Source organism: Eupeodes corollae, chromosome 3 (genome assembly GCF_945859685.1).
Source record: "Eupeodes corollae chromosome 3, idEupCoro1.1, whole genome shotgun sequence".
NCBI lineage: Eukaryota > Metazoa > Arthropoda > Insecta > Diptera > Syrphidae > Eupeodes > Eupeodes corollae.
In genome coordinates this window covers 133596077-133623601 of record NC_079149.1, presented here as the reverse complement: position 1 = coordinate 133623601, position 27525 = coordinate 133596077, and the positions used below count along the sequence as shown (strand labels likewise).

The 27525-nt window shown below is 33.2% G+C and overlaps 1 protein-coding gene across 3 annotated transcripts; it reads right to left on the bottom strand.

Annotated features, from left to right (window-relative positions):
• Positions 1 to 134: 134 nt before the first annotated feature.
• Positions 135 to 27525, bottom strand: LOC129949904 (sorting nexin-6). 3 transcript variants are annotated; one of them, XM_056061625.1, is made up of 8 exons: positions 27357 to 27525; positions 12174 to 12542; positions 11973 to 12094; positions 11464 to 11908; positions 11217 to 11399; positions 11012 to 11029; positions 1156 to 1265; positions 135 to 1097 (listed from the first exon to the last, which is right to left on the bottom strand). In XM_056061625.1, exons 1-8 carry the CDS (start codon positions 27483 to 27485, stop codon positions 1007 to 1009), a joined length of 1467 nt encoding a protein of 488 aa, XP_055917600.1. In that variant the 5' UTR covers positions 27486 to 27525; the 3' UTR covers positions 135 to 1006. The 3 variants fall into 3 exon arrangements, with proteins under 3 accessions (XP_055917600.1, XP_055917602.1, XP_055917601.1); XM_056061627.1 differs by lacking the exon at positions 27357 to 27525 and adding an exon at positions 12797 to 13290; XM_056061626.1 differs by lacking the exon at positions 11012 to 11029 and having other exon boundaries at positions 27357 to 27517.

Genomic DNA, 27525 nt, shown 5'->3' with positions numbered 1-27525 from the left:
TATTATAACTTTAAAGAGATTAAAAAAAAAATATTTAAATTTTAATCTAATCCAATATAATAGAGTTAGAGTGAAGGTTAGCCTGTTGCACAATTATTTAAAATATTCTCTTACAAACAAAAAAACACAACAAATATTTAGAATTGTTCATTTTTATATTTCTGAAATGCGTAATTATAACATATAATTTTGAATAAAGGTGTATACAATAAAAATAAAGTATGTATGTATATAATATTTAATGAACAGAACAAAAATATATAATATAACAATAATTATTATAAAATATTTATACCAAGAAAAAGCAAAATAAAAAAAAATGTTAACATTAGATTTATTTTTGTTTATACTTATTTATACACCAAAATAAAACAAATCAAACCATTCTACATAAGATAATATAATAAAGAGAGAAGGAATGCAAAAAGTTTTAAAATGATTTGATTATTTTTTTGTTTTAAATATTGTTGTGGTTCTTTTAAGTGTACTATAATAGCAATTTATTTTCTTCTTTTATTTTATATTAATTTATTTTTATTTTTTAAAGTACAAAAGTCACGATTCACTGTATAATAATAATCAAGTTGTATGCATACAATTCTGTTATAAAGGTGTCTATATTTTTATTTATGTATTATAGTTTTTTTTTTCAATATTAAATTTTTTACTTATTTTACAAAAAATATTTAGAGGCTTGGGAGAACTGAATTCATTTAAAAAAATTGTATTTTTAATGTAAGGATTTGTTGTAGTACATAATTAATTCTGTTTAGTTTAGTTTAATATTTTTGTTTCTTATATTTTCACAATATACATAAAATGTTGGCTATATTTTGTTTTGTTTTTCTCAGTTGATAGGATTTACATGGGTAAAGTTACATTTATTTGCAATAGACTGACTTTAAGACAATAACAGTGATAATCTTTGAATAGAATAAATATTATTACGTTTTTTTTTTGTATTTCTTTTTGTTATTCTTGTCCTCCTGCTGAAGAACTAGTTAGATTAAAGTTCTTTGAGAGCGTTGAGGGATTGACGTAAGAACTCATATTGCGCTTTTGCGTGTTTGATTTCCAATTCAGATAATTCTACGAGACTGTAAAAAAAGTTCAATAATATTTTAAAGTAAGATTTTCAGTTGTTAAATTATTTACCCTTTTTTAAAAGCGGCTACACGACGATTACGAAAGCTTACGAGTTCCTCTTTGCCACAGGCAGATATTGATTCAAATTTTTCGCATGCCTCAGCCTGTGCTGCTTCAGCCTAAATGAGTTAAAATTGAGTTAAAATTTTAGATAATGTACGAAATTGTTGAATAAGTTCAACGGTTTACAAAAAATGAAGACAAGAAATTATAATGTGTATTTTAAGTTTCATGATGATGTCATAGGAGTAACTTTGGCTTGTGTAATTGGATGTGTGATAATGATAAGGAAGGCTTCCATGGTCAATTCATTGTTTTAAAAGTTCTTATTTTATTGATAAACAAAAGTCAAATGGCCAATTTCTTAACAAAGTTATACTCTTTAAAACTCGGTTCTAACTCATTTCTTTTTGAAATTTTTAAGCTTTTGAACTCTGGTTTAGATCTCAGTTTTGAGATATAACTTCATTTTATTCGAACCTTAAATTTGAGGGTTTAAGAAATTAAGAACTCGGATTAGTAATGCTTTTATATCTTTAAACAACTTCATGTTTAGTTAACACTTTTTTGCTGAAATTAATACCATGAGAATGTTCAATGCGCAATGATTATAAATTATCTTGCAATCAAAATGTTGTCTCAGTTCAAAAGTTCAAAATAATTCACATTTCTAAAGCTCTCTTTAGTAAGTCTCGATTTTGTTTGCCTTTTAAAAGTTTGCAGAACATTTTTTGGTCAGAAATTAAAATTTAGTATACAAATACTTGTCGTTTTTACCATTTTCATTTTTAAGCCTTTGAACACCAACAAATTGACAGTCTAGTGGTTTCCCCACAAATCAATTTTTTAACCCTGCACTAATAGTGTCTTAATTGTCCTAAATCGTTAAATTGGAGAGTTTTAAAAACTGCAGTCTTTTTGGGACTGCAGTTAAGTCACTAATAACACTTTTTTCTTTAGTCTTTTAACATACAAAAGTACTTTAGCTGTTGGTAAATTCACAAACGTCAAATTTTTTGGTAGTGATTAGGCATCACTGCTTTTTTGCAATGCTGATCGTTGCTCAGCTGATTACGATGCGATGCTGATTGGCAAAAAGTTTTACGTTTAAGAACAACTTTTGCTTTGTGATGGATGTTTTACTAATAAAAACTTTCATTGATAATAATGAATCGATAAATAACACATTTCTTCAAAAAATACGGATTTCAAGGTTAAAACGTCTCAAGAGAATGCAAACATTCATAAAAATTTCATCCAGGAGGAATACTCCAAAGATAAAAAACTTTTTAAAAGTAATTGAAAAATACCCGAATAATGTCTTCCAAAGCCATTTTCGGATGGATCGCTCAACATTCAATGTGAGTTCAAGCACGTTTTAAATTTACTTAACTATTTTATTTATAATGTATGATAAATTTGTAGGATCTGTGAGGAGCATTAAATCATTTTTGGAAGAAATCTCGCACTGGCCGAATCGGATTTTCTTTAGAAAAATGTTTACTCATAACTTTATGGAAGCTTTTCAATAGCAGTGTTAGTTTTAGAGCACTTTAAGATAGATTTGGGATTGGAAAAGGAACTTCCTATAACATATTTTTGATAACCATTTCGGCAATCGGTCAAATGAAAAAGAAGATAACCTGGCCTTCCGCTGCAGAACAAAATATCACTATGGATAGTGTGGACTATTGGATGTGTGGACGGAACGCATTTCAACATTCTCCTCCAAAAAGTCACCCATCCGGCTACTATGACCGTAAAGGAAACTATACAATTACCATGCAGGTATAAATCACTTCTAACTTCTAACATCTTGCTATCTGCGACAGAAACTTTCGATTCTTAGACGTATTCATTGGGTTTCCAGGAAGTTGCCACGACGCAAATGTGTGGGTAAATAGCCCAATATACAAATCACTTTTGAACAACACAATCGAGTTAGCAGAAGGTTCTCACATATTAGGACACAGTGCATACCCACTATCCAAATACCTTATGGTCCCATATAAGGATAATGGACGTTCTCGAAGCAAGTTCTCCTCCTAACCACTAGATGTTTCTCGATGCTTAACGAAGCCAGTTCTCCTATTAATCACTAGATGTTGCCCCTTATTCTAAATGTTCTTCACAAATGTTTACTACTACAAATAAACGGTTGGTACGTACTTATTCTACTATAACACAATATTATAGTAAAAGAGATAAAGAGTGTATACACATTACAATCGACCAAGTTTTCACTCTCACGAGTGTTGCTAGGCGTTACTTAGAGAAAAAAATAAATCTTTACTCTTTTTTCGTTGACTTTAAATCAGCATTTGACACCATTAACAGAAGATCTCTACTATTTAAACTTGCAGCTATCGGGCTATCGACAAAATTTATCCGAATCTATGAGCAGCTGCTCTCAATAGGTAGTAGCAAATCGAAACCGTTTAGTTGTAATACAGGTGTGCCCCAAGGCTGCGTTTTAAGCCCGCTTATTTTTTCGCTATTTATAAATGATATTGAAGACTATATCCCTGGTGGTGTTACTTTTGGTGATTTGTCTATTAAAGTTTTGCTCTACGCCGATGACTTGGTGATCTTAACTGATAATGCAGTCACACTTCAGCTTCAAATAAACAAATTAAAACAATTTTGTGATCAATGGGATCTACAAATAAACACCTCAAAGTCGAAGATTATGGTCTTTAGGTCCCAACATCGTAGCATTAGAACCGACCGCAACTGGACCCTCAATGGTTCCAACTTAGAAGTGGTGAAAGAGTTTAAATATTTAGGCTACACATTAACTCATAACCTGGATTTTGGTGTTCACATAAAAGATAAGGTGAGAGTTGCAAAAACTGCAATAAATTGTATGTGGTCAAACTTTTTTAATAACAAACTTGTTGATCCTACGTCTAAGTTCAAAGTGTTTGAAGCAACTATCAAAAGCTGTTTGTGTTATGGCAACCAAATCTATGGGTACAAGCAAATAGAAGATATCGAATCTGTCCAAAGATATTTTTTCAAGCGTATCTTTAGACTCCCAACTAACACGCCCAATTATGCTATACATATCGAATCGGGACTTGCTCCAATATTTATTATGAATTTAAAAGCAAACGCTGATTATATATTGAGGGTAATGCAAAGGCCGGCCAACAATTTGCAAAAGAGGGTCCTATCAGTGTGTTTTAGATGCCGGTATACTCCATTTAAACACTGGTATGATTTGGCCTCGGCACACAACTTTCCTTTGTCTCTATCTGTTGATAGTTTAGATACGTGGAGAAGTGCTCTCTACGACTGTATATCTACCATTGATGATCACTCATTCTAAAGCTATCTAGATAAGTCGAGGGAGTCTGTGTCGAGATCAAATTACTTTAGTGATAAATTTACTGTAATGGAAATTAGCATCATATTTAAAGCACGCACGGAGATGTTACAGCTTAATCACAGACTGCACAGAACTGGTAACAACCCAAACTGCACTTTGTGCAACCTTAATCAAGTTGAAAACATTTTCCACCTTGTTGCATTGTGCCCAATCTTGCAGGAAATTCGTCGGCTTTATTTTAACAAGAGTTTTCTGTCACTTGAAGAATGTCTAGGTGTTCTGAATGGAGATAACGGATGGCGTCTACTCATTCAGTTTTTATTAGATGCAGTTTCATATAGAAACATGTACATTAATATATACTAGAATAATAATTCTATTACAATTTTGTTTTAGCTAAACTAAAAGCCTAAATCACATTTGAAAAATTGCTAATCATTAAATTCCTTAAGATATCTTTCTTTTTTTTCGTTTTCGAAAAACTAAAAGCCTAAACCGCATTTGAAATTGCAAATTCTTTATGATCTATGTATTGTTTAACACATAATTGCCATAATTAAATGATTGCTGTTTTTGAAAAACTTAATAATTTTGTTTTAGCTAAACTAAAAGCCCAAATCAGATTTTGTTTATATTTTTTTTTTAATAAATTTATTTATCTATTAAATTAGCTACACCATTAAAACGAATATATTTTTTTTTCTTCCCTCTGGCATTATTCTTTTTCTTTTTTCAATTGCTTTTTTCTTTATGTAACCAAATTTTTGTACTTTCTCTCACAAAATGTTTAGTTTATAAAAATATACCGGCAGACGGCCCATGAGCCATGCTTGTAATCTTTAGTTTTAAGTTTGTAAATTTTTGAAATGAAAAAAAAATAAAATGCACGACTGGGTCGCACGAACTTGCTCCTGTATGCTAAGAGTCTGTTTAAAAAAGTACTTATATAAGATTTAAAAATATACCTGTAAAATAAGTTTGCCTTCAAAGATATAAATGCCATTTAGTTTTTCAAAAAAAAACCGCACGATCTTTGTATTTGAAAATTGAAAACCATAGAACTCTCATGAGCAGAAACTTTTAGGGCGACCAGATGCCGAGTCGATGGCGGGCGTGGCGTTAGAATTGAAAGTGGAGAAATTCAGAGGGAGCGAGAGAAAAATATTATTTCCATTCGCATAAGCAGCCAGCAGAATAAGGGAGATAATTAATTTTCCACCCAAAAAGTCAACACAATTTCCTTCATTTAAAGAGCTACCATATGAAAGTTGATGAATTTGTTTTTGTTTTATTTATATCAACGCACTTTATATAACAAACAAAATGGCTTAATATTGTATCTAATAAGGGGATGAAACAAACTTTTGCATGTTTAAGTCAGCTGTTTAGGATCTTTTACCGATATTTGTTTTTATTTACATTCATAAGTCTGCTTTTTTTTAAGAAAGAGGCAGACCATGAATGTTTAAATTGTAAGGCGATCGCCTATTGGTTGTGTAGTTAGGTAGCAGGTAGATGTCTAAAACGACCATAGAATAGTTCACTTGGCGTGCTTAGCTTTATGCAGATAGATAGATAAGTTCATGTTTATGATGAAGGAATGAAGGAATGTTATTGGTGGCTAGAAGGTACATACTACATTCCTTCTTAAGTTTTCAGCGCAAACATATGGAGTTATTACGTTCAGTCTATTTTTTCACTAAAGTTTTAAAAAACAAGCATACGAACAAGTACAAGAAATTGCTGTTCATGTGTTGTTTACAGTCAGGCTCTTCGCGTTTTGGATTTTAGTTAAGAAGTGACACGTAAGCAGTAGTTGTAGAAGTTGTACGTAATACCTTTATAAATAGGTACAATGTGTATGCGTTGAAAAAGTGATTCTAATAGAAAATACTCTCTCTGGCCAGTTTCTTTAACTTGTAGGTACTAAGTAGGTATTTATTTTTTTATATAGGCGAAGGCCAGTAAATCACGTGTGAAACAACCTTATTCGTAAAGAATAATATTTTAAAAACACATAGGTAGGTATACAAAGTTACCAAGATAATACTTCTTGATAGACTCTTTAAAATAGATTGTTGATTAAATATATCATATAAATGTGTACCAAATGCATTAATTGGGATGAAAGATAGGAATGCAATTACAATTTTGTCAAAATAATGCGCTCTTTCGGGCTCATGCACAGTTAAAATAATTTAAAAATAATATTTTAAGATTCAAAATTTTACCTGAAAAATAAGTTTGTCTTCAAAAATTTAAATGCCATTTTATAAATAAAAAAACCGTTGATTTTTCAAATTTTTATTTTGAAAATCGTTAGAGCGATTTTTTTTTAAATTAATTTTTTATATATAAAATTTTCCAATTTTGTTCTAAAAATATTTTTGGTATGCAGTTGTTTAGCGATTGTAAATATACGTCTTAAGTTTGAATTTCGTAAAAAAATGTTGACCCGTTGTTGAGATATAGAGTTTTGAAAAATAAAAATTCAATATTTTTTAAAAAATCCAAACAATTAAAAATCGCATTTTTGTTAATCAAATATTGTTAAGGCATTATAGGAGCTTATTCAGAAAAAAAATTATTTAAATCAGTTCATAAGTTGCTGAGAAAATTAAAAAACAAAATAACGGTTCTATGAGCGGTACCTTTCCTGAGCAATACAAAAATATGGTTTTCTTATAAAAAGAAGCCAAGTTAAAAAATAAAATTTTAGAGAAAATTTAAAAAAAATCTATCGGTTTGTTTTTGAGAAAATTTGAATTTTCGGTTTTTGACCAAAAAAATTGTATGGGGGCCACTGTTAGTTTTGATCTTAAAAAAAAAAATGAAAAAAACACCTAACGCGAATCTGCCCAAAACCTTAACTTCCAAGTTTGGACTCCATCGACCCAACGGTTTAGGCTGTAGGAGCGTGGACAGACAGACAAAACCGACCGGACGGAATCGCGGGACCCACTTTTTTCGACTTCTCTACCATCGTAATATCATGTTTGATTAAAATCTCGAGCTCGAAATTTTGCACGAATGCAAAACTTGCCATATAGTTCCTATATGTCGCAAGTAAAAATAAAGATGATAATAATAATAATAATAATAATAATAATACACATTACAATAATTTACAAATAGCTCTATAGTTTTTTTTTTTATAAAATTGTTGAAACCAGGCTTATAGATAGGAAATACACTAAGTCCAAAAGTCTCCATACAGCAGCCTAATTTTAGTGTTTTTTTGAAAAAAGTACTATGAAAAAATGTAAAAACAAAAGTACTAACGTTGAAAAGAAGTTAGTTTCTACCTTCACCTTTTTAGTTTCAGATCTATCCCAGACCGATTAGACTATACCACCCTAAAAATGGTATTCGGTAAAAGCTTCCATGTGTCCATCCCCTCAAGATCCTCCTGGGAAAAAGAGAGACCCCTGGAAGACGATGCGGTACACTTCTATACAGACGGTTCAAAGACCGATCACGGAGTTGGAAGTGGTATCTATTCGGAACAACTGAATCTCAGTCTATAGACTTCCCAATCAATGTAGTGTATTCCAGGCAGAAGTAATGGCGATTAAAGAAGCACTATCCTGGCTCAAAGAAAACGTTATATCTTGCAAGAATATAGGAATCTTGTCAGACAGCCAAGCCGTTCTTAAATCTCTCGCGTCTGTCCCACAAACTCTCAAACAGTCAACGATTGTTGTTCATCTCTGAATGAGATGACTGAACAGTTTAATATTCACCTCATTTGGGTGCGGGCCAATAGACGTTCCGGGAAATTGCAAAGCCGATAAGCTCGCCAAAAACGGAACACTTCTGCCTAATGTTAGACAAAAACATAAAATAGGAACACCACTTGCTACTTGCAAATATCTTCTCAAACAATATGCTCCAGAATCAACAAATGCTAGATGGTCACAGAGTACCACCTGCCTAGCAACCAAGCAAATATGGCCAAGCATAGACTTAAAACGGTCAAAAGGCTTGATATCCCTGAGCAGACACAGTATAAGCTCTTCAATTGGAGTAATAACAGGACACTGCCTAATAGGAAGACATGCTCTGAGGCTAGGGGTCTACACAAATGACTTTTGTAGAAGCTGCATGGACGAGGAGGAAGAGGAAACAGTCCAACACCTTCTATGTACATGTCCAGCACTCTACATTAGAAGGAATAAAATAACTTTCTCGGTAATCCCTTCTTCGATAATACCAGTGAACTGACAAAGATTGACTCAAAACGTCTCTCTAACTTTATTAAAAGTACAAAATGGTTTGTTTAAGTTCATTACTCTCCCATGAGAAACCTCATTAGTGGTATCACAATGGACCCCTGAGGTCTACGTGCGTCAATGACATCTGGACAGCCACTCCAACCTAACCTAACCTTCACCTTTTTACCAACTTTAAAAAAATCGTGATTGTGATTTTTAAAAACCCGTTTTTAATATATTGTCATAGTAAATATTTTATTTCGAATCATCAAAAAGAAACCTGCTGTTCGGAGACTTTTTGGACTTTGAGTATATATGAAAATTTTCACATATTTAGAAAATCTCCAGATGATAATAAAAGATTGAAAATAATTTGTAATGGGATTGCTAATGAATGCTGGCATTGTTTAATCTTGCCAACTTTTTCAGATTTACCCATTTAAATAGTGTCTTTAAAGCCAATATATTGGCAAGAACTTACGGTTCTTAGCCCACAGCATAACAATAGACGCCGGTGGGTGCTAGATCATTCCGATGTACCTGGGAATGAGAGATCTGATTAGCTGGCGAGGAAAGGTACATCATCGAACCAATGCAGTATAGACTCAACTATAGGCACCCAAACCTGTAAATTAAAACGTCTCATTGTAAACTTGTGCGTTGGCCAAGAAACTATTGCCTTAATTCAAAAAAAGAAAATCCCGCTCCGTTGGGTTCCATCAAAAGAAATTGCGACTTACTATCGATGACATGTGAAAAGGATGCAGCCATGAAGAAGCCCACTTCTTATGCCTCTGCCCAACACTAAGCCACACTCGAAACAAATATTTAGACATATGTACACTTTTCCAATAAACTTAAAGAACTCTAAGATGTTCCAGGAAACAGCCTTTTAGGCTTCCTCAAGCATCTAAGTGGCTAGAACAATACAATCTATAAATACCATAGGTTAAATCACTCGCTTTTAGGGAACTTCAATAGTTCGTTTTTTACGAATTTTGGCGGTCCATAATTTACTACGCGGACACCAGATTTAATGAGACTTTTTAAATATATTATAGAACACCATGAGAAAGGTATAAACAAATTTTCAGCATACTATCTCTTTTTCAGAGATGAATCGCTGTGATGGTTAGGTTAAAGTGGATGTTGGTTGGGAAGTCCAACACACTTAGACCAAAGTATGGTCCGTTGTGATACCACATGGATCAGTTGATCAGCTTAACTCGTCGAACCAATTGGAGCTCCGAATGAAGCGTAGGAGACAAATAACGTCAGAATTTTTTAGATCGCATCGCTGGTATCGTTGAAGTAGTAGTCTCCAAGGTGGATTCTACGTCTTTGTGATAAGGCAGGACATGTGCACAGAAGATGACAGATTGTCTCCTCCTCCTCCTCGTCCATGCATCTCCTACAAAAACCATTTGCAGGGGCTCCAAGTCGAATGGTATGCCTTCCTATCAAGCAGTGCCCAGTCAGGACACCAATATCGTAGCTAATGTGCAATCTACTCAGAGAGATTAATTGTTTTGAGCACCTGGCGCTAAGATTAGGCTAAATTAGTTTTGTCGCTAAACAGGTGGTGGTGTTATTCCACCTGAAGTTTGTTTTCTCTATGGTATCTTGCTATAGCATGAGTTTACATGTAGCTAAGAGGATACCTATGCTAGCATTGTGAGCCAGCAGAGGTAAAGTTGTTCCGCTTTTTGCAAGTTATTCAGCTTTGCAATTTCGTAGAATGTCTCTATTTCCCGGCACCCATAAAAGGTGAATGTTGAACTGTAAAGCCATCTCCGTAAGAGATGATTGACAATTTAGGGTTGTTTGTGAGTTAGTGGAGACAGATTCTAGAGACTTTAACGCAGCTTATAACTTTTTCTCTTAGCCATGATAGGACTTCTTTTATAGCCAGGATTTCAGCTTGGAACCCGCTACAATGATCGGGTAAAAGAATGGAGATAGAATGTTAGAATTGAATATCAACAAATCCTACCGGATGCTATGAAAGAAGTAAAATAATATCGATTTAACTCCTTAAACCTCAATAAAAAACTCACATCGAGTTCTAAAGAAATTCTAGTAAAGAAATGCTGGAGATTTAAATATTATAAAAATAAGAATCTAAGATAAACCGAGAGTTATTAGACCGAGTTTGAATTTGATTTTAGAACTTTGTCAAGGAATTTGCCGTAAAAGTGTCAATTTTTAAACAAAATAAAAATCTACATCGTAAATAACGAATTGTTTAGAAAATAAAAATCAATTGAATTCAAAAATTAAAACAAAACAAAATTCTAAAGAAAAATGAAGACGACAATACCTCTTGTACTTCCAAAGGCTGCATACATTTATTTAAAATTTTTGTGAATCAATCAAAAACGATATAAAAATTTGTGATGATTTTTATTTTTTTAAGGACAAACGAATGTGCGGGCGATAGAAATTTGAATTAAGAAAAAAGATTAAAATAGGATAAAAGACTTTTTGGTAGTAGTTAAGTTTATGGTTGGTGTATTGAAACTTACCGCATGGACGTCTTTGTTTTTCGCTCGAACTTTTTCGAGATTTCGATTTGCCGCTTCGTAAGCAGCCAAACATCTTAAACGGCGAATGAGCAGAGCCTTAGCAGCGTCACTATCTCTTTGGTAATACCTGAGAGTGTCGCCGAGTTTAAGATCTTGATCACTTGCTACCCTAGATTCGAAATGCTATAAAACAAGACACAAAAAATTCAATAAAATATATGATCAGATAAAAATGTTGTTTGTTTACCTTAAGTTTTTCAAAAACTTCAGCACTTTTGGCATAGAATGTCTCCATTGTACCCTTTTCCGCTATTGACAGTTGCATCAGAGCATTCGAGACTTTCTGATGACACTCAGCGACTTCTCTATGTTTTTGTGTCATTTTCTCTGTTCGAGCTGCTCCTTCCTTTAAATGACCATGATATTCCGAAAGGAATTGTAATTCATTTTCGAAAAAGTCATTAACATCACGAACAGTTGCTCCCAATAGAATTTCATCGGTTGTCTTTCCGAGTGATCGAACAAACCCACCAAATAGAGCCATTTTCTTGCGTGGCTTTGCACACAAATCTTGGTCGTATTCGAGAAATACTTTTAAGTGTTGGTCCATGCGAAAAACTGGATGTTGTGCGAGGCGTGTCAAAAATACCTCGTGCATTGCTACAGTTTTCTTAAATGTGGCAAGGTATTCACTAGAATATGGTAATTCATTGAAAAGTTATTAAAGTAATGAAAGGATAAGGAAGAAAAACTTACGCTTCTAATTCAGATTTCATCTTTTTGAATTCTTCTCTTGTCATATTGCCTTCGCCTTCTCCCAGCCGCTGTAGTTTTTCACGAGAAGCATCAAAATCCGGCCTGGGCGGACAAGGTGGGATCTGAGGGAAATGGAATTAGAAAGTTAATATGAAGAATTTAAATTATACATTTTTTGGGAAAATTGGAAGTACTACTCACTATGTAACCAGCATAATCTTCGTTCTCTTCGAAACGGTCATGCAGCCACACAAATTCCTCATGCTGGCGAACCACCAGCATGTCTTGCTTGCTGTAGGTGGGCAAGGTAGTTTTTGTGTGCACGGTAAACTTGACTTTATCCTTTTCACTCAGCGCGTCCGATATGTCCACGTGCAAGCTATTTTCTGGGAGTTGAATGGGCGCAGCCTGTTGCCCTGTCGATGAGGACGAATCACCGGGATTCGGCACTCCTCCTCCATGTAGTCCCCCTCCTAAGGGACTAGATGATGAGGCTATGTCCAAAGTTTGATTGCTTGGAGAATCTGAAATTTTCAAATTCTCTATGCCAGTGGCTTCATCCGTTCCATCCTAAAAAGCAACACAAAAACCAAAAAAGATTCTTTAAAAAACGCCCTGTAATCAGTCTTCTTTAAAAAAAAATATGTTTCATGTTATTGTTGATTAGAGAACTGTTGCACCAAAGTCGTGCCGAGTGTTACGCCCTAAACAACAATACCAATTAACAACATTCCAACAGCATTGAGTGCGACTATGAAAAGATAACCTAGGTATTTACAATTCTGTGCTCTTTAGGAAATCAAGACTACAATATTCACCCTTACCATCATTGTTCTTGGCTTTTATTCTGTTTCTGAGAATAAGGAAATATTCTTTCTTTACACAGAGTTTTTATTTTATTTTAATGAGTAGTCAGCAAGTCCAGAACCCTCTGTGACTCTGCGTTAGCACCAACAAAACAGCTATGGCAGCTACACCAGCGATAAGAAGAATGTCTTTTTTTTATCGCCTTGCCTTGCTTTGGTTAGTCGTCGTTGTGTTTTTCCTTTTCTTGTCTATTTGGAATTCTTTTGCTGCGGCTGTGGCGGCGGCGGGCAGAGCGATAACAGCATATATAAAACAAATTATGTAGAAATTAGTAAAATAAAACCAAAAAATAAAAACACTCGCATCAGATTTTTGCGTTAAGCCGCTGAAGCTGTAGCTGATGCCTGATGTGTTGGGAGAAGGAGGTAATTTTGTATTCGATTATTTTTTTTTTTTGAGATTTTGCTTCTTTTCTTTTGTGTGACGTTGGAAAAACTTATCGCTGATTTTGCTTTTATGATGACGTTTATCGTTGCACTTTTGATTCTTTGTTTATACCGAAAGGGAATGTCAGAAATGGTATTTTCGAAAAAACTCGAAAACAGCTGATGGAAGGATTGTGGTTTGTGGATGGTTTTTCGCTGTGGCTGTGTTCAGAGCTATACATTTGAATCAAAAACTTGGATTTGTTTTTAATCAAAAAGTGCAAATTCGAATACCGCTTTAAATCTAGACTAAAGCTAGGTATACTCGATCGGACGGTTTTTCAATATTGAGGCATTTTTCATAAAATATTTTGACCCATTTTCTATCAACCATGGCAACACACAATTCTATCTGTCAAAAGTGACAGAAACAAAATTGTGAGTCAATCGTCGGCAAATTTTCTATAAAAAAAATTGTCCGATTTGTTTGTATTTCCAAAAAATTGGACAACGACATAGTATAATTTTTAATTCGCAGAGTTTTTGAGCAGGAACAACAACACAAATTTACAGGATTATGGAAGAATTGAAAACTACGAAAATAGAAAGAAATAAGAATCCACCGTTTGGAAAAATAGCAAAAATAAACTTATACAAAGAAAAAATATTGAAAGGGATTTGGGACATTATTCAATATAGTTTCACTCTTTTTATATACATATTGAGGTGTATTCATAGAGAATTACTAAAGTCGTGATTTCTTGATCTATAGTTTAAGGCTTATTGATTTAATAAACACAGCTCTTATTCATAGTCATCTTTCCTGATGTGTTTAGTACAACCCCAGTTTAAGGTTGTATTCTACTACAATTATACTTCAAATGACAGGTCAAAGCAAACAAATACTGTTATATTTTCAAACTTGTTGTTTTGTGCTGTCATTCCTCAAATTGGATGTATAATATAATAATAATAGTAAACAAATTTGTGACTGTTTCTTTATCCAAACGATATCTTTCCTAAAAATTATTGGCACTTAATTCAAACGAATTGAGCCGTGTTTTGTGTATATTTCTTTTTCTTTTGCAGTACACCAAATAACTTAAACTCCTCTAAGAAATCCATATCTTCTTCAATTGGAGTATCCATCGACATTTTTATTTGATATAATTTCAGCATTTCTTTTCTGAAACAAAAATCAAATATGACATTTGGCTTTGATAATAACAACTCAAACACAGAAATTGCTGTTTAAAGTTAAAACACAGTTTAAGCCGTAAACTTAAGTTTAAATTTATTTATGAATAGCCTAAGCACAGGACAACTTAGCAAGAGTTTAGCAAACATCAGAAGACCAGCGCCTCTTACCTTCTGAGGATTAGCGAGGAAAGTCTAGGGGCTCTCGAAAAGGCCGAGTACAAACTTAGTTTTGGCACAAGGAATGCCAAAATTAAAATTCTGTAGAGTCGGGGAACAGACACCGACAAAGCTGATGACAACTTTGAGGTTGACGATGTTGTTAGCGAAGTCGAGGTGTCCAGCGAGTTGCCGGGACCCAGCTCTGCAGCTAAAAATAATTAAAAACGTCCTGAAGGTCATCCAGATTAATCTGAAGCACTCTAAGTGTGCTTCAGATAATTTGAGAGTTTTCCTTAGGGAGGAAAACTTCGAAAATGCCCTTATCCAAGAACCGTGGATAAACGGCCTCAAGGTGCGAGGCCTCCAAGACAACCAATACGACCTCATTTATAAAACTGCAGATCAAGACCAAGGTAATCCCAGAACTTGTATTTTAGCTAAGAAACGTTTAAAAGGTTTTTTAAGTCCAATTTTAGCATTTCCGATCTTACAGTTGTCAGATTTGAAGATAAGAATACACAGGGTTTGCTGTTGGCCCCTTTTTACTCTGCCAATAATGCACCATCACCTCCGAAGGAGGTGTGCAAAATCATAACCGAAGCTAAAATCAAAAAGGCAAACCTTCTGATCGGAGGCGACGCAAATGCTCGGCATACCCTTTGGGGAAGTTCTGAGATCAACAAACGAGGTGAGTTACTTTTTGATTTTATTATTGAAAATAATATGACCATTTGTAACAGAGGCAATACTCCCACTTTCGTCTTTCCGAGCTCGGAAAATTATGATGCATGGGAGGATGTGCTTGATGTTACTTTAGTAAACAACCGTAATTTATTAGGTCGAGAATTGGAGTGAGTATCCCGTTTGAATTCGATTTCGGATCACAAGTGGATTCTTTTTCAAATTCCAAAAGAACTGACTGGAAGAAATTCAGTCAAATTGCTAATTCCAAACTAAGCAACTTACCGAATCTCACAGAATCGGTAGGAAACCTTGAATCAAAGGTGAAAACCTGCTATAAGTAAACCTTTAAGAGTCTCTTGCCCAGTTAAATATAGCCTTAAAACCCTTCCTTCATTGTGGAATGAAGAACTGTCCAGTCTTAGGAAAATAACGAGGACTATTTTCAATATCTACCACAAATATAAGTTTTACCAACCGTATAAAGACTCTCTTAAAATGTACAAGCAAGCCCTGTCAGTCAAAAGACAAGGCTGGAGAGAATACTGTCAATCAATCGAAGACATAAAGGACTCCGTAAGGCTAAGCAAAGTTTTATCGAAGGAACATTGTAATCCTTCATTTCTAAAAAAACTTGATGGAACCTGGACAGCCTCTCCAGCCGAATCTCTTGAGCTACTGATAACGACGCACTTTCCGGGGTGCGAGAGTGATAACCCCGAACCGCTTGAAACTACAGAGCTAAACGTAGCTCATGTGGAGCAAGTTAATTCCGTTATAACCAGAGAAAATATTTTGTGGGCCATCAATACTTTTTCTCCATATAAATCCCCAGGCATGGATGGCATACTGCAAGTTATGTTTCAAAAGTTGCATGATTCGGCAGCTCCATGTCTAGAACAAATTTTCAAAGGATGCCTCCTTCTTAAACATGTGCCCATATCGTGGAGACAGGTCAAAGTAGTTTTTATCCCGAAAGTGGGTGGGCGAGGTCACGAATCCGTGAAGGATTTCAGACCAATAAGCTTAACATCTTTTTTGCTTAAAACCTTGGAGCGCCTAAGGGTTAAGAAGGCCTGTGTTGCCTTCGACGCCTACAGCAAAACTTTCGGCAAAAAGTGGGGACTTCAGTCGATTGTGTGGTGGCTTGCTCTTAGCAAAGCCAATAATATTGATAAGCTAAAGAAGGTTCAGAGAACAGCTTGAGTTTCCTGCAAAGCTATTAGGCTGAAGCAATCAAACAGCTCTTTGTCAAAACCTTATGGTCACAGCAAACCTACGAAATTGATTCCCTCAGATATTATCTCGGTGGACACTGACTACTTCACTCCTACTTTGAGCCTTAGTAAGGGTTTTAAGGTTATTTTCTCATCCAGAGAAGATTGGGAGGATGACATCGTGTCGATAGGTTTCGACACAACCATTTTTATTGACGGCTCAAAGATGGAGTTGGTTCTGGCTAAATCTTTTAGGCTTTCTGACTTTGCTAGCGTTTTTCAGGCTGAGCTGCTGGCAATAAGGGAGGCATGTAAGATAGTTAAACAAAGCCCAAACCAAAACCGAAATGCGGCTATCTTCACAGACAGTCAGTCAGCTGTCAATCCATTAACTTGGCCACATCCTCATCTAAATTGGTCCAGCAATGTCGTGATGAGCTTGGGAGCCTGAATATTAACCTCGGTGTCACCCTGATCTGGGTTCCGGGCCATAGTAGTATCGTGGGAAATGAACGGGCTGATGAGCTAGGCAGGCAAGGATCGGCCCTTCATAGCTCACTTGCGGAAATGGTTAACATTCCTCTTGGTGCTATGAAGGGTAAAATCTTTTCCATCCACCAAACTGAATCCAACCGAAGGTGGAGCAATTTACCCAACTGCATTATATCTAGGAAGATATGGCCCACCTATAACAAAACCCGTACAAACGATCTTTTATGCAGGCCAAGGCAAGACATAGCCAGGATTGTTGCGGTTGGTTCCAGACATTGGCTTATAGGAGTTCATGCAGAGAAGTTGGGTATCTCTTACAACACCTTTTGCCGTAGTGATAGTGACCAAAGAGAAAGTGAAACGATAATCCATTTCCTCTGCAAATGTCCTGCTTTAGCAAACACTAGAATGAAATACTTTGGAAAGCATTCTTTCACGAACTTGATGGGTTATCTGAGACAAAGATTAGAGACCTAATCTTTTTTCTCAATGCGACAAAATGGCTCTAACATAATGGCTATGAAGCTTTTCTATAAATCTTTTCCTTTCTATCACAGGGCAAACGAGTTTTGGATTCTAAACGGTGCACTACAGAGCTAATTGGATCTCAGGCTAGGTTGCCTTTAGATCGCCATTTCTACCTACCGTAGCAAACATCGCCCCATTATTTTTTTAAAAATGTTCTTTCACAACGCGTTTTGTTATCACTTATAAAATAAATTTGTATATTTTCTATCATATGCCGAGAAAATTGTATTCCAATTCTATTGTTTTCTAAAGTTGTGAAGACCGACAATTATTAATTGGAAGATTCAAAATTGGCAGCAATTGTAAGCCAATATTCTACCAAAAAATTGTCTAATGTTTAAAAAAAATCCACCAACCGTATAAACGGACAATATTTCTTAATAGAAAATTGGCAATTGTCACCTAATTGGATGCTACTGGAAGACTTTTGACAGTTCGATCAAAATTGGAAGATCTTCCAATTGTGTATTTGTTTTTTTTTTCGACATAAATCTGTCATTGGAGTTGTATAAAACTGAAAAAAAAATCAGTGGAACGATACGGTATGTTTTTAAGCTCTAACCTAGTTGCATTGAAAATCGAAGATATTTTTGATTTTTAAACTAGTCTTACTAGATGTGTTCATAAAAATAGCAGTGCTGATCACATTTTATAGATTGTCAATTATTTAAATGACGTAAATTCTTACAAAAAAAATTAACATGTTACTTGCATCTAACGGTCGTTTTCATATAAGAAACTTTTAGCTTGAAGTTATACTCTTTTTCTCCCGGTGAACACACATTATTTCAAATTCTCTGGATATAGAGTGTTCATAAAAATAGCAGTGCTTTTGATTTTATAATTAAAAAGTTTAAAAAATAAATGTGTTCTTATTTTTCGTTAAGTGAATATTTTACTATAGAAAGTTTTAAGTATTTGTAACATACTAGCATATAAAAAATTAATAAATATTAGCTCAAAAATAAACAATGGGACGGTCAAGACTTTGCACCGAAGAAATTCGAAAATTTATTCGAAAACTGCGTTTGAAGGGAAAAACCTACCAAAATATTCAAGACATTCTAGGCTGCTCAGCAAAAATGGTCAGTAACGCTTTAAAATGGCAAAATAAACCGAAAACGCGAGGCCCGAAAAGGATGACTACTGAAAGAACTGACAACAAAAATATTCAGTTAGCAAAACAGAACCCTTTCATAGGCTCTAGGAAAATAAGAAATGGACTTCAACTGTCTGTTAACCCTGTCACAATACGAAGACATCTTTTATAAGCGAAGTTACCAGCCCAAAGTCCACACAAGGTACCATTCTTGACGAAACGGCATGTGGCCAAGAGAATGGAGTTTGTTAAAACGCATAGAGATTAGGCAAAAGAGAAATGGAGGAATGTTCTGTGGAGCGATGAAAGCAAGGTCGTCCTTTTTGGTTCCAAGGGTCGTCGGGAATATGTGACAAGACCCTTAAGTGCAGAAATCGATCCACGGTACACTATAAAAACAGCGAAGCATGGTGGTGGAAAAATTATGATATGGGTTTGTTTCTCATACTACGTGGTCGGGCCTATTTATCTCATCGGTGGTATAATTAATGCAACCGAGTATGTGAAAATTATGTTACCCTATGCTGAAGAGGAAATGCCGTTGGTTTGGGTATACCAACAAGACTATGACCCAAAGCATACGTCGAAAAATGCAAAATCATGGTTTGCGCAGACGTTATCCGTTATGGAGTGGCCCACTCAATCCCCCGACCTTAACTCCTTCGAAAATTTGTGGATTGATGTTAAGAACGCAGTTTATAAATTGAAACCCAGGAATTCGAATGAATTGTGGGAAGCAGTGCGTGTTTCATGGAACGCAATACCAATCGAGATGTGTCAGGTTTTAGTGGACTTGATGCCACGTAGATGCGAAGCAGTCATAAAAAACAATGGTTATTCAACAAAGTACTAATTGTAAGCTAACATTTACTTTTATATAACTTATTACAGTTTTTCTTACTTCTTACGTAATAAAAATAGTACTTTGTCATGCACTGCTATTTTTATGAACAGCCATATACGAGTATTTAAAAAATGTTTTTTACTGTGACAAAGCTACGGGTAAAAAATCGATAATACTTATTTTCTGTTATTATGAATAAAATATTTTAGTTTGTTATTAAAAATTTAATTAACCATTTTATAACGTTGATACTGAAGGCCTTTTTGTTTTATTTGGAAAACACTGCTATTTTTATGAACACAACTGTACATACAAACTTATTTATACAGTGGTTAAAAAGAAGTTACCTTCGCATGGGTTTTAAATTACTAAAATACGGTTTAAATAATTAACCACTGACCCTCATTTCAAAAACAAAAAAGAGGCTGGGATGCGACCCACACTGATAACTTCCCATCCCGTCTGTCGATTTGTCTTGCTTAAAAGTTTGTCTATATGTACTCGTTTCAGTTTTTACCAAATTTGCGTAATATTTTTTGTAGATTTTATATTTTATGAAAAAACGGACTGTTGGAATTTTATATAAAAATTACTGAATATCGAAAACAATATTTTCTGTGAAATAAAATAAGTTTGAAGCCAATATTTTTAATTTTCGAAAAGCTATTTAAGTCGAAAGTAAATTTTTACCAAGTCTTAGTATTGTTTTTTTAGAGTTTTATTTTTTGTAAAAAAACTGTCAATTCGATTTTTTTCAAAATTTTACCGAATGCTGAAAACAATATTTCTTATAAGATAAAATTAGTTTGAAGCCAATATTTCAAATTTTTGAAAAGATATTTGAGTCGGAAATCAATTTTCACCAACTTTTTGTTAAATTTTGTTTAGGTTTTTAATTGTTTGTAAAAAAACTGTCAATTCGATTTTTTTTTTCAAAATTTTACTTAATGTTGACAACAATATGTTTTGAAAGATAAAAGTAAATTAAAGCCAATATCTCAAAGTTTTGAAAAGATATTTAAATCGAAACTCAATTTTACCAAGTTTTAGTATTGTTTTTTTTCAGAGTTTTTTTTTTTGTAAAAAAAATTGTCAATTCGATTTTTTTTTAAATTTTATCGAATGTTGAAAAAAATATTTCTTATAATATAAAATTAGTTTGAAGCCAATATTTTAAATTTTTGAAAAGATATTTGAGTCGAAAATGAATTTTTACCAACTTTTGTTAAATTTTTTTTGAGGTGTTTAATTTTTTGTACAAAAACTGTAGATTCGATTTTTTTCAAAATTTTACTGAACGTTAACAACAATATTTTTTGAAAGATAAAAGTAAATTAAAGCCAATATCTACAATTTTTAAAACGATATTTGAGTCGAAAATCAATTTTTAGCAACTTTTATACATTTATTTGTAAAAAAACTGTCAATTCGATTTTTCTCAAGATTTTTCAGAATGTTGAAAACAATATTTCTGATAAGATAAAATTAGTTTGAAGCCTAAATTTCAAGTTTTTGAAAAGATATTTGAATCGATATTCAATTTTTACCAACTTTGAGTAATGTTTTTTTAGATTTTTATTTTTTATCAATTAACAACCATCGCGATGGTTCCACTTTTAACGGAAAAATTGTGTAATATTTAGAATTAATGCTCACAACCACTGCTGTCGTTCTTGCTACTATAGTAATATTTTACTTTTTTCAAAGTCAACTGCTACTCTACCCACGAACGAAAACTACTCATCAAAATAAAACGGAAAACAAATTTGTATTTGGTTTCCAATAAAAACCAAAAATTAAAATATAATGTCCCAATAACAGTGCAACAGCAGAATAAAAATTTTCAGATGTAAGCCTTATAAAAGATAAAAAAGAAATTTACTCAAGGTAGAAATGGTGAATGCCCTACTAACTGCTAAGGAACTTCTTTAAAACAATTTCACCGAAAAATGGGAGCCATCAAAAACTTTAATCGAGAATTAGAAAACATTGTATAAGGCGATAGTTATACCTATAATTGGTTTTCATCATTGAAAACAAACATTGAAATTTTTTTGACAGGTTGTTTATAGCTATCCTTAAACATTTCTGTCATTGAAAAAATTTCCCGATTGAAATCCAACGATAAAATTTTACTGACAGAAATCTATCATTGGAATTGTGTGAAATTGGAACACAAATCAGTGGAACGATTCGTTTCACTTTTGAACATAAAGTATCAGCTGTTCAGGAAAATGAATTTCCGTCCGTTGTAGGAAAAAATAAATGCGCAATTACACTTTTTTTTCTCAAAAAACAAATTCTTTGTGTGATTTCCGATGGATGATTATATAATTTTCATTTTAAATCAAAGGGAAATACCGTCTGGATCGATTTCGATCGTAGCTATAATTGGCACCTTTATGTTTGTAACTGAAAATATGTATGAAACATCGAATTTACAATATTGAATTTAATTTATTCATGAATATTCAAACATGTATGTTGATGTCAAATATAATGTCAATTGTCAATTTCTTATTTAATAAACAAAAAGTGATGAATTTAAATTATTTTTTTCAACTATATTATTTTAAAATGTTGGCCTTTGAGCAGTAAAAGCAAAAATTTGGTACGAGTACGACATTACATCCTTCTATTTGTCTGTTTTTGGAACATTAACCTTCGCAATGGGCCAATTAACTTCGAATTTGGACATTATTATTTTCAGTTTTTAATTTTTTTCAGGGGCAAAGCATGTGTTTGTTGTTTTTTTTTTGTTTTACTCCTCCTTATTTAAGAAAATACTCCCCAAAATGATTGAAAAATACTACTCTTGATATTTTTAAAACGACAGCACTGCTCACAGCAAAAAAATGGCATCGTTTGTCTTCAACAAATTATACTAGATGTCAGTACTTTCTATGTCAGAAAAAGCTTATCTCAACTAAATACAAACAGATGTCGCTAAATATTTCATAACTTTTTTTGCCACTGTGCTTGAAAGGGCTAGTGTAGCTAATTTGAAGTGGAACCATTTTTATTCAAATTTTGTATGGAAATTTCACACCACTAGCAGTCCATGTATAGTATGTCAATGCTCTTTAGTTTTTAAAAAACCAATGAGTGATGAAAACTTATAAGTCAGACAAAACAAATTGAATACAAAACTTGGACCATATAGAAGTTTACAGATCCTTGACATACAGAGTTTTGACAATACAAGATAGAATTTTGTACATACAGAGCTTTGGTATACAATATTTTAAGTACAGTTTGTGACAATGGCGGATCCAGGGCCATGACCCCTACGACCCCCCCCTGAGAGATAATTTGTTTGATTTTTCGTATGAATTCCCTTCAATTCAAAACTAATCGTATTGCGTTAATGGATATGACCCCGATTATATTTTGAATTATTTTCTTTTTGTATATGAAAACACATTTTGTATTTTACTTCCTTAACCTTTGTTGCTAAAAGTACTACTTTTGACTGAATATTGGACCAAAAACATAATATAAATCAAATATTCAGCCCTATTCCTAAAACACAGAACAAATTCATCAACTTTTGACCAATTGACGATTCAGGGGGGGGGGGGTCATATGAGCCAAGAAGCTTATACAGTTAAGTTGTTTAAGTAAAGATTTCATTTAAAGATTTATGTATTAGTAATTTAACGACATTTACCAAAAAGTGGTTTGCTGTCAAAAACAACTCAAATTTTTATTTTCGCTAAATTTAGAACTTGAAAAACTTTAGTCATGCTTTAAATTATTTTCATAAAAAATTTTCTAAGAAAAAGAGCAAATATTCAGGTTCTTAAGAAGAAACCTTGAATAAGAGATCATGAATTTTATATTAAGTAGCCTTTAAATTCCTTAAACTAGCCATCAATTTTATTATTAAACTTTTTTGACACACATAGATAGTGAGCATTGAAGTGATTTTTATTTGCGGCGTATAGGAACTATATGGCAAGTTTTGCATAAGTAATCAATTTCGAAGTAGAGCTTTTAATCAAATATGACATTACGGCGGTAGAGAAGTCGAAAAAAGTGTATACCTCGATTCCTTCCGCCTGTCTGCCTTTCCTGGCCCCTACAGTCCAAACAATTGTGTTGATTGAAGTTAAGATTTTCAGCTGATTAGTGTAAGGAGTTTTTATCATTTTATTAATACGAAAAATAACAGCAGTCTCCACACAATTTTTTTGGTTCAAACATGTGATTGTTCTAAAACTTTCTCAGAATTTTGTGTTCTTAATTTGGCTTCTTTCTACAAGAAAAACATATTTTCGTATTGCTTCAGAAGGGTACCCTCAAAAAACCTTTATTTAGTTTTTAAGTTTTCTCAAGAACTAATGGAACGATTTCAAAATTCTCCTCTTTCTGTGCAAGCTCTTGTCAATGATCAAATTAATGATGATTTTTTATGATCAAAACTTTATTTTTTTTATTTATAATAAAATACTTATTTTGTTTACAAAACTCGATATCTCAGAAAGCGGACAACATTTTTTTACGAAATTTAAATGTAAAATGTTCATACAGTGTCGAGCATAAGTCATGGTACTCAAAGTGCCATGTCATTAAAAGCTTTGAAAGAAAAGAAAATTTAAGGACTTAATTTTCATGCATCAAGTTATTTATTATGATAAAACCTTATTCTTTGTTTTACCAATAGAAATAATTCAAAAACAAATTCTATTTTCTAGCAAAAAATAATAAAACCTTGAAATCTATGAAAAAAGTAGTGCAAAAGTCTAGGTACTTCTGCACTTTACTAGTTTTAAATGTTTAAATTTGTAACGGTCCTGTTGGCTTTGTTTTTTTTTTTTACATGAAGCTTGTAATATGACATGTGTGTGTCAATCAGTACAAAGCGATCGGTCGTGCAGGTTAAGGTTAAAGAAATTTTGTTTTTTAAAACCAAAAAAGCGATGGTTAGAAAAGAATTAACGGTAAATGAGCGTCAAATTATTATTAATTGCCATGATCAAGGTAAAAGTTATGCGGATATTAATAAAATAGTTGGACGACCCAAACCTACCATACAAAATGTGATTAACCGTTACAATAAAGAAAACCGAAACGAAAATAAAGTCAGGTCTGGTCGTCCGCGCAAGCTTACAGAAAGAGATGAACAAAAAATCGCGAGTATAATAAAAAATGGTCCATTCAAAAGTGCTCCAAAGATTGCTACCGATATACAGATTAGTTTACATAAAACAGTTTCTCCGTGGACAGTTGCAAGATCGCTCCAGAGATCTTTGTTTAAGTCGTGCATACCTCGTAAAAAGCCGTTCGTAAGTGAAATAAATAAAAAGAAAAGAATGGACTTTGCAAAGGATTATAAAAATAAATGAAATGAATTTTGGGATAACGTAATATTCTCCGATGAGTCGAAATTCAACATTTTTGGTTCAGATGGGAGGATTATAGTGTGGAGAAAACAAGGCGAAGCCTTGAATCCTAAAAACATAATTAAAAATGTGAAACACGGTGACGGTGGTGTAATGGTATAGGGGTGTATATCATCCAGTAGTGTCGGGAATTTGACAATAATTAATGGAATTATGAATAAGGAAGTTTATTTGAACATCTTAAAACAAAACTTACAACAAAGTGCAGAGAAACTTGGGATCGTAGACACATATTACTTCCAACAGGATAACGATCCCAAGCATACGGCTACAAATGTAAAGTTGTGGTTCTTCTACAACACGCCCTACATGCTAGTTACACCCCCCCCCCAAATCTTAACCCAATCGAACATTTATGGGATGTCTTAGAGAAACGACTTCGAAAACACAATATAACGAGCAAAGCCCACCTTAAAGAGCTCCCGGTATCAGAATGGCAATTAATAGGGTCAGATGTCACGCCAAAACTTGTGAACTCTATGCCCAATCGTTTAAAAGAGGTTATTAGGCTCAAAGGTTTTCCCACAAAATATTAGGTAATTATATTCTTAACATAAAACATTCGAAACCGAATTAAATTCTTTTGTCCTTCTAGGGTACCAAGACTTTTGCACTATTGTTGTTAGGGACTAATACTTTTATTTTAACTTTTTTGAGATCCTTGAAGGATATTTTTCTGTTTTTCTTGTGTTAATTTGTTAAATAAACTTAAACTTGAATAAATCAAACATAAATTGAAAATTGTGTCTTTATATCATTTACACAACTCATTTTTCAAGAATACCCACACGGGTACCAAGACTTTTGCTCGACACTGTATATTCATAAGCTCTTTATTTAGTGCTTATACCAAAAATATTTTTAAGACAAAATTTAATATGATTTTCGAAAAAAACCTAGATTTTTTGACAAATAAAATGGCATTTAAATTTTGAGAAGGACCTATTTTAGAGGTACATTTTTAAATCTTAAAATATAGGCAATATTTATTTATATTTAACAGACTTTTTGGAAGAAATTATCAAGTTCTTGCGACCCAGTCTTGCATTTCATTTTGGTTTTCTGTTGAATACAAAAGATCTTAAAAAATTAAATAAATCTACTTTTGAATTGAATTTGCTTTGGATGCTCTAGAACTGAGATTCAAACATGAATTTCAATAATACAAATGTCCCAAAAAAGCAAGTGACACTTTTGTTAAACTAATGGCTAAGTTAAAAACATAATAAAAGTTTTATATCTATTGATATAAAAGTTTTAAAACGTTTAATTTGTAAGAACTACTCAACTCTTCTTCCCAACTTATTTGTTTACTTACCTTGCTTTGTTTGAATTTAATTTTTTTAGATAAATTATGTTCTTAAATACAACTATTTCCTTGAATTCAAGAACCAAACCTTTTTGTCTCTACAATTTTTAAGTTTTGTTGACGCTTTTATAAGATCCAAATACGAGTAAGTAGATTGATAACGATAGTAATAAGAGATTCCCGGAAATTGAGTTCGAAAAAACTACGTCAAAAAAAGCCCGACATTTTTACATTCAGATCCTCTCTCATTGTCTGGATTTTCAAATTTTTTTAGCGTTCTTCGCATTAATATAAATGAACACAAGAAAAGTGTGTTTTGTTTTTGGAATAAGGCAACGTTTCAAAACAATTTCCTACATTTCGGCACGAAATGCACCAAAAACCCTCTAAGCTATTGTATCTTAGCTCTTAAATATGGCATATTTAGACAACTGTTCGAATCTTGGAATGCTTTCATATGAGTGTTCTAAATAATTTGATAGCTAGAGTTGCCATTTTAACAATTATTAAATTTTGTTAGCAACCTTTACAAAACATTAGAGGACATTTTCAAGCGGTGAGTAAAAACTCATCTAAGTGTGTGAACCAACAACTCCCCCCCCCCTGATGAAAAATCTGGATCCGCCCTTGGTTTGTGATCTATACCGTATTTGAAACCCAGCCTGTAAATAAGGAAAGGCCGTTTCCTTTTGAGAACCCTTGTTTTTTTTTTAGGACAAATTAGTTACTTTAATTATTTAACTGCGTTTAGAGTAGAAATAATAATAATTTTGTCTACCCGGGGTTACAGGTTTGGTTTAAATTTACCACGGTCATTGCCACCAACCACTCTAGTAACATTCATGATGACATTTTATTGCACTTGTTAATTAAGACCAATAAGTTGTCTTTATATTAAATTATATCCCATATAGTAACTGTCAGCAACTGTCCCATCCCATCACATAAATCGTACGAAGACTCGCGGAACTGATTGACAACCGCAATTTAATCAAATCAAAATTAAATGTGTCATCTTCCCGAAAACGATTTCCCAGGGATTACTCGAACAACAGACAAAGGAATCATTTTTGATGATGATACACCATAAATTTCAGTTGTATTAAACTGTTTTTGTTTTAAATTGATCATTATTTGGCGAGTAAACTATTGATATATATAATTTTATGTACAAAATTAAAAAAATGTAAAAAAAAACAAACTTACATATAGCCATACCTTTAAATCCAAGGAACAGTTATTTCTTTCAAAAATATTAAAGATACCATTTTTCTCCATACGCTCATCAGGTTCATCGCTAAGCAAAGTATTAGTTATTTTAGCTTTGAAGTGTTCAAATAATGCCATTTTTATTATTTTAATATTTATGTTTAATGCTTCTCCACTA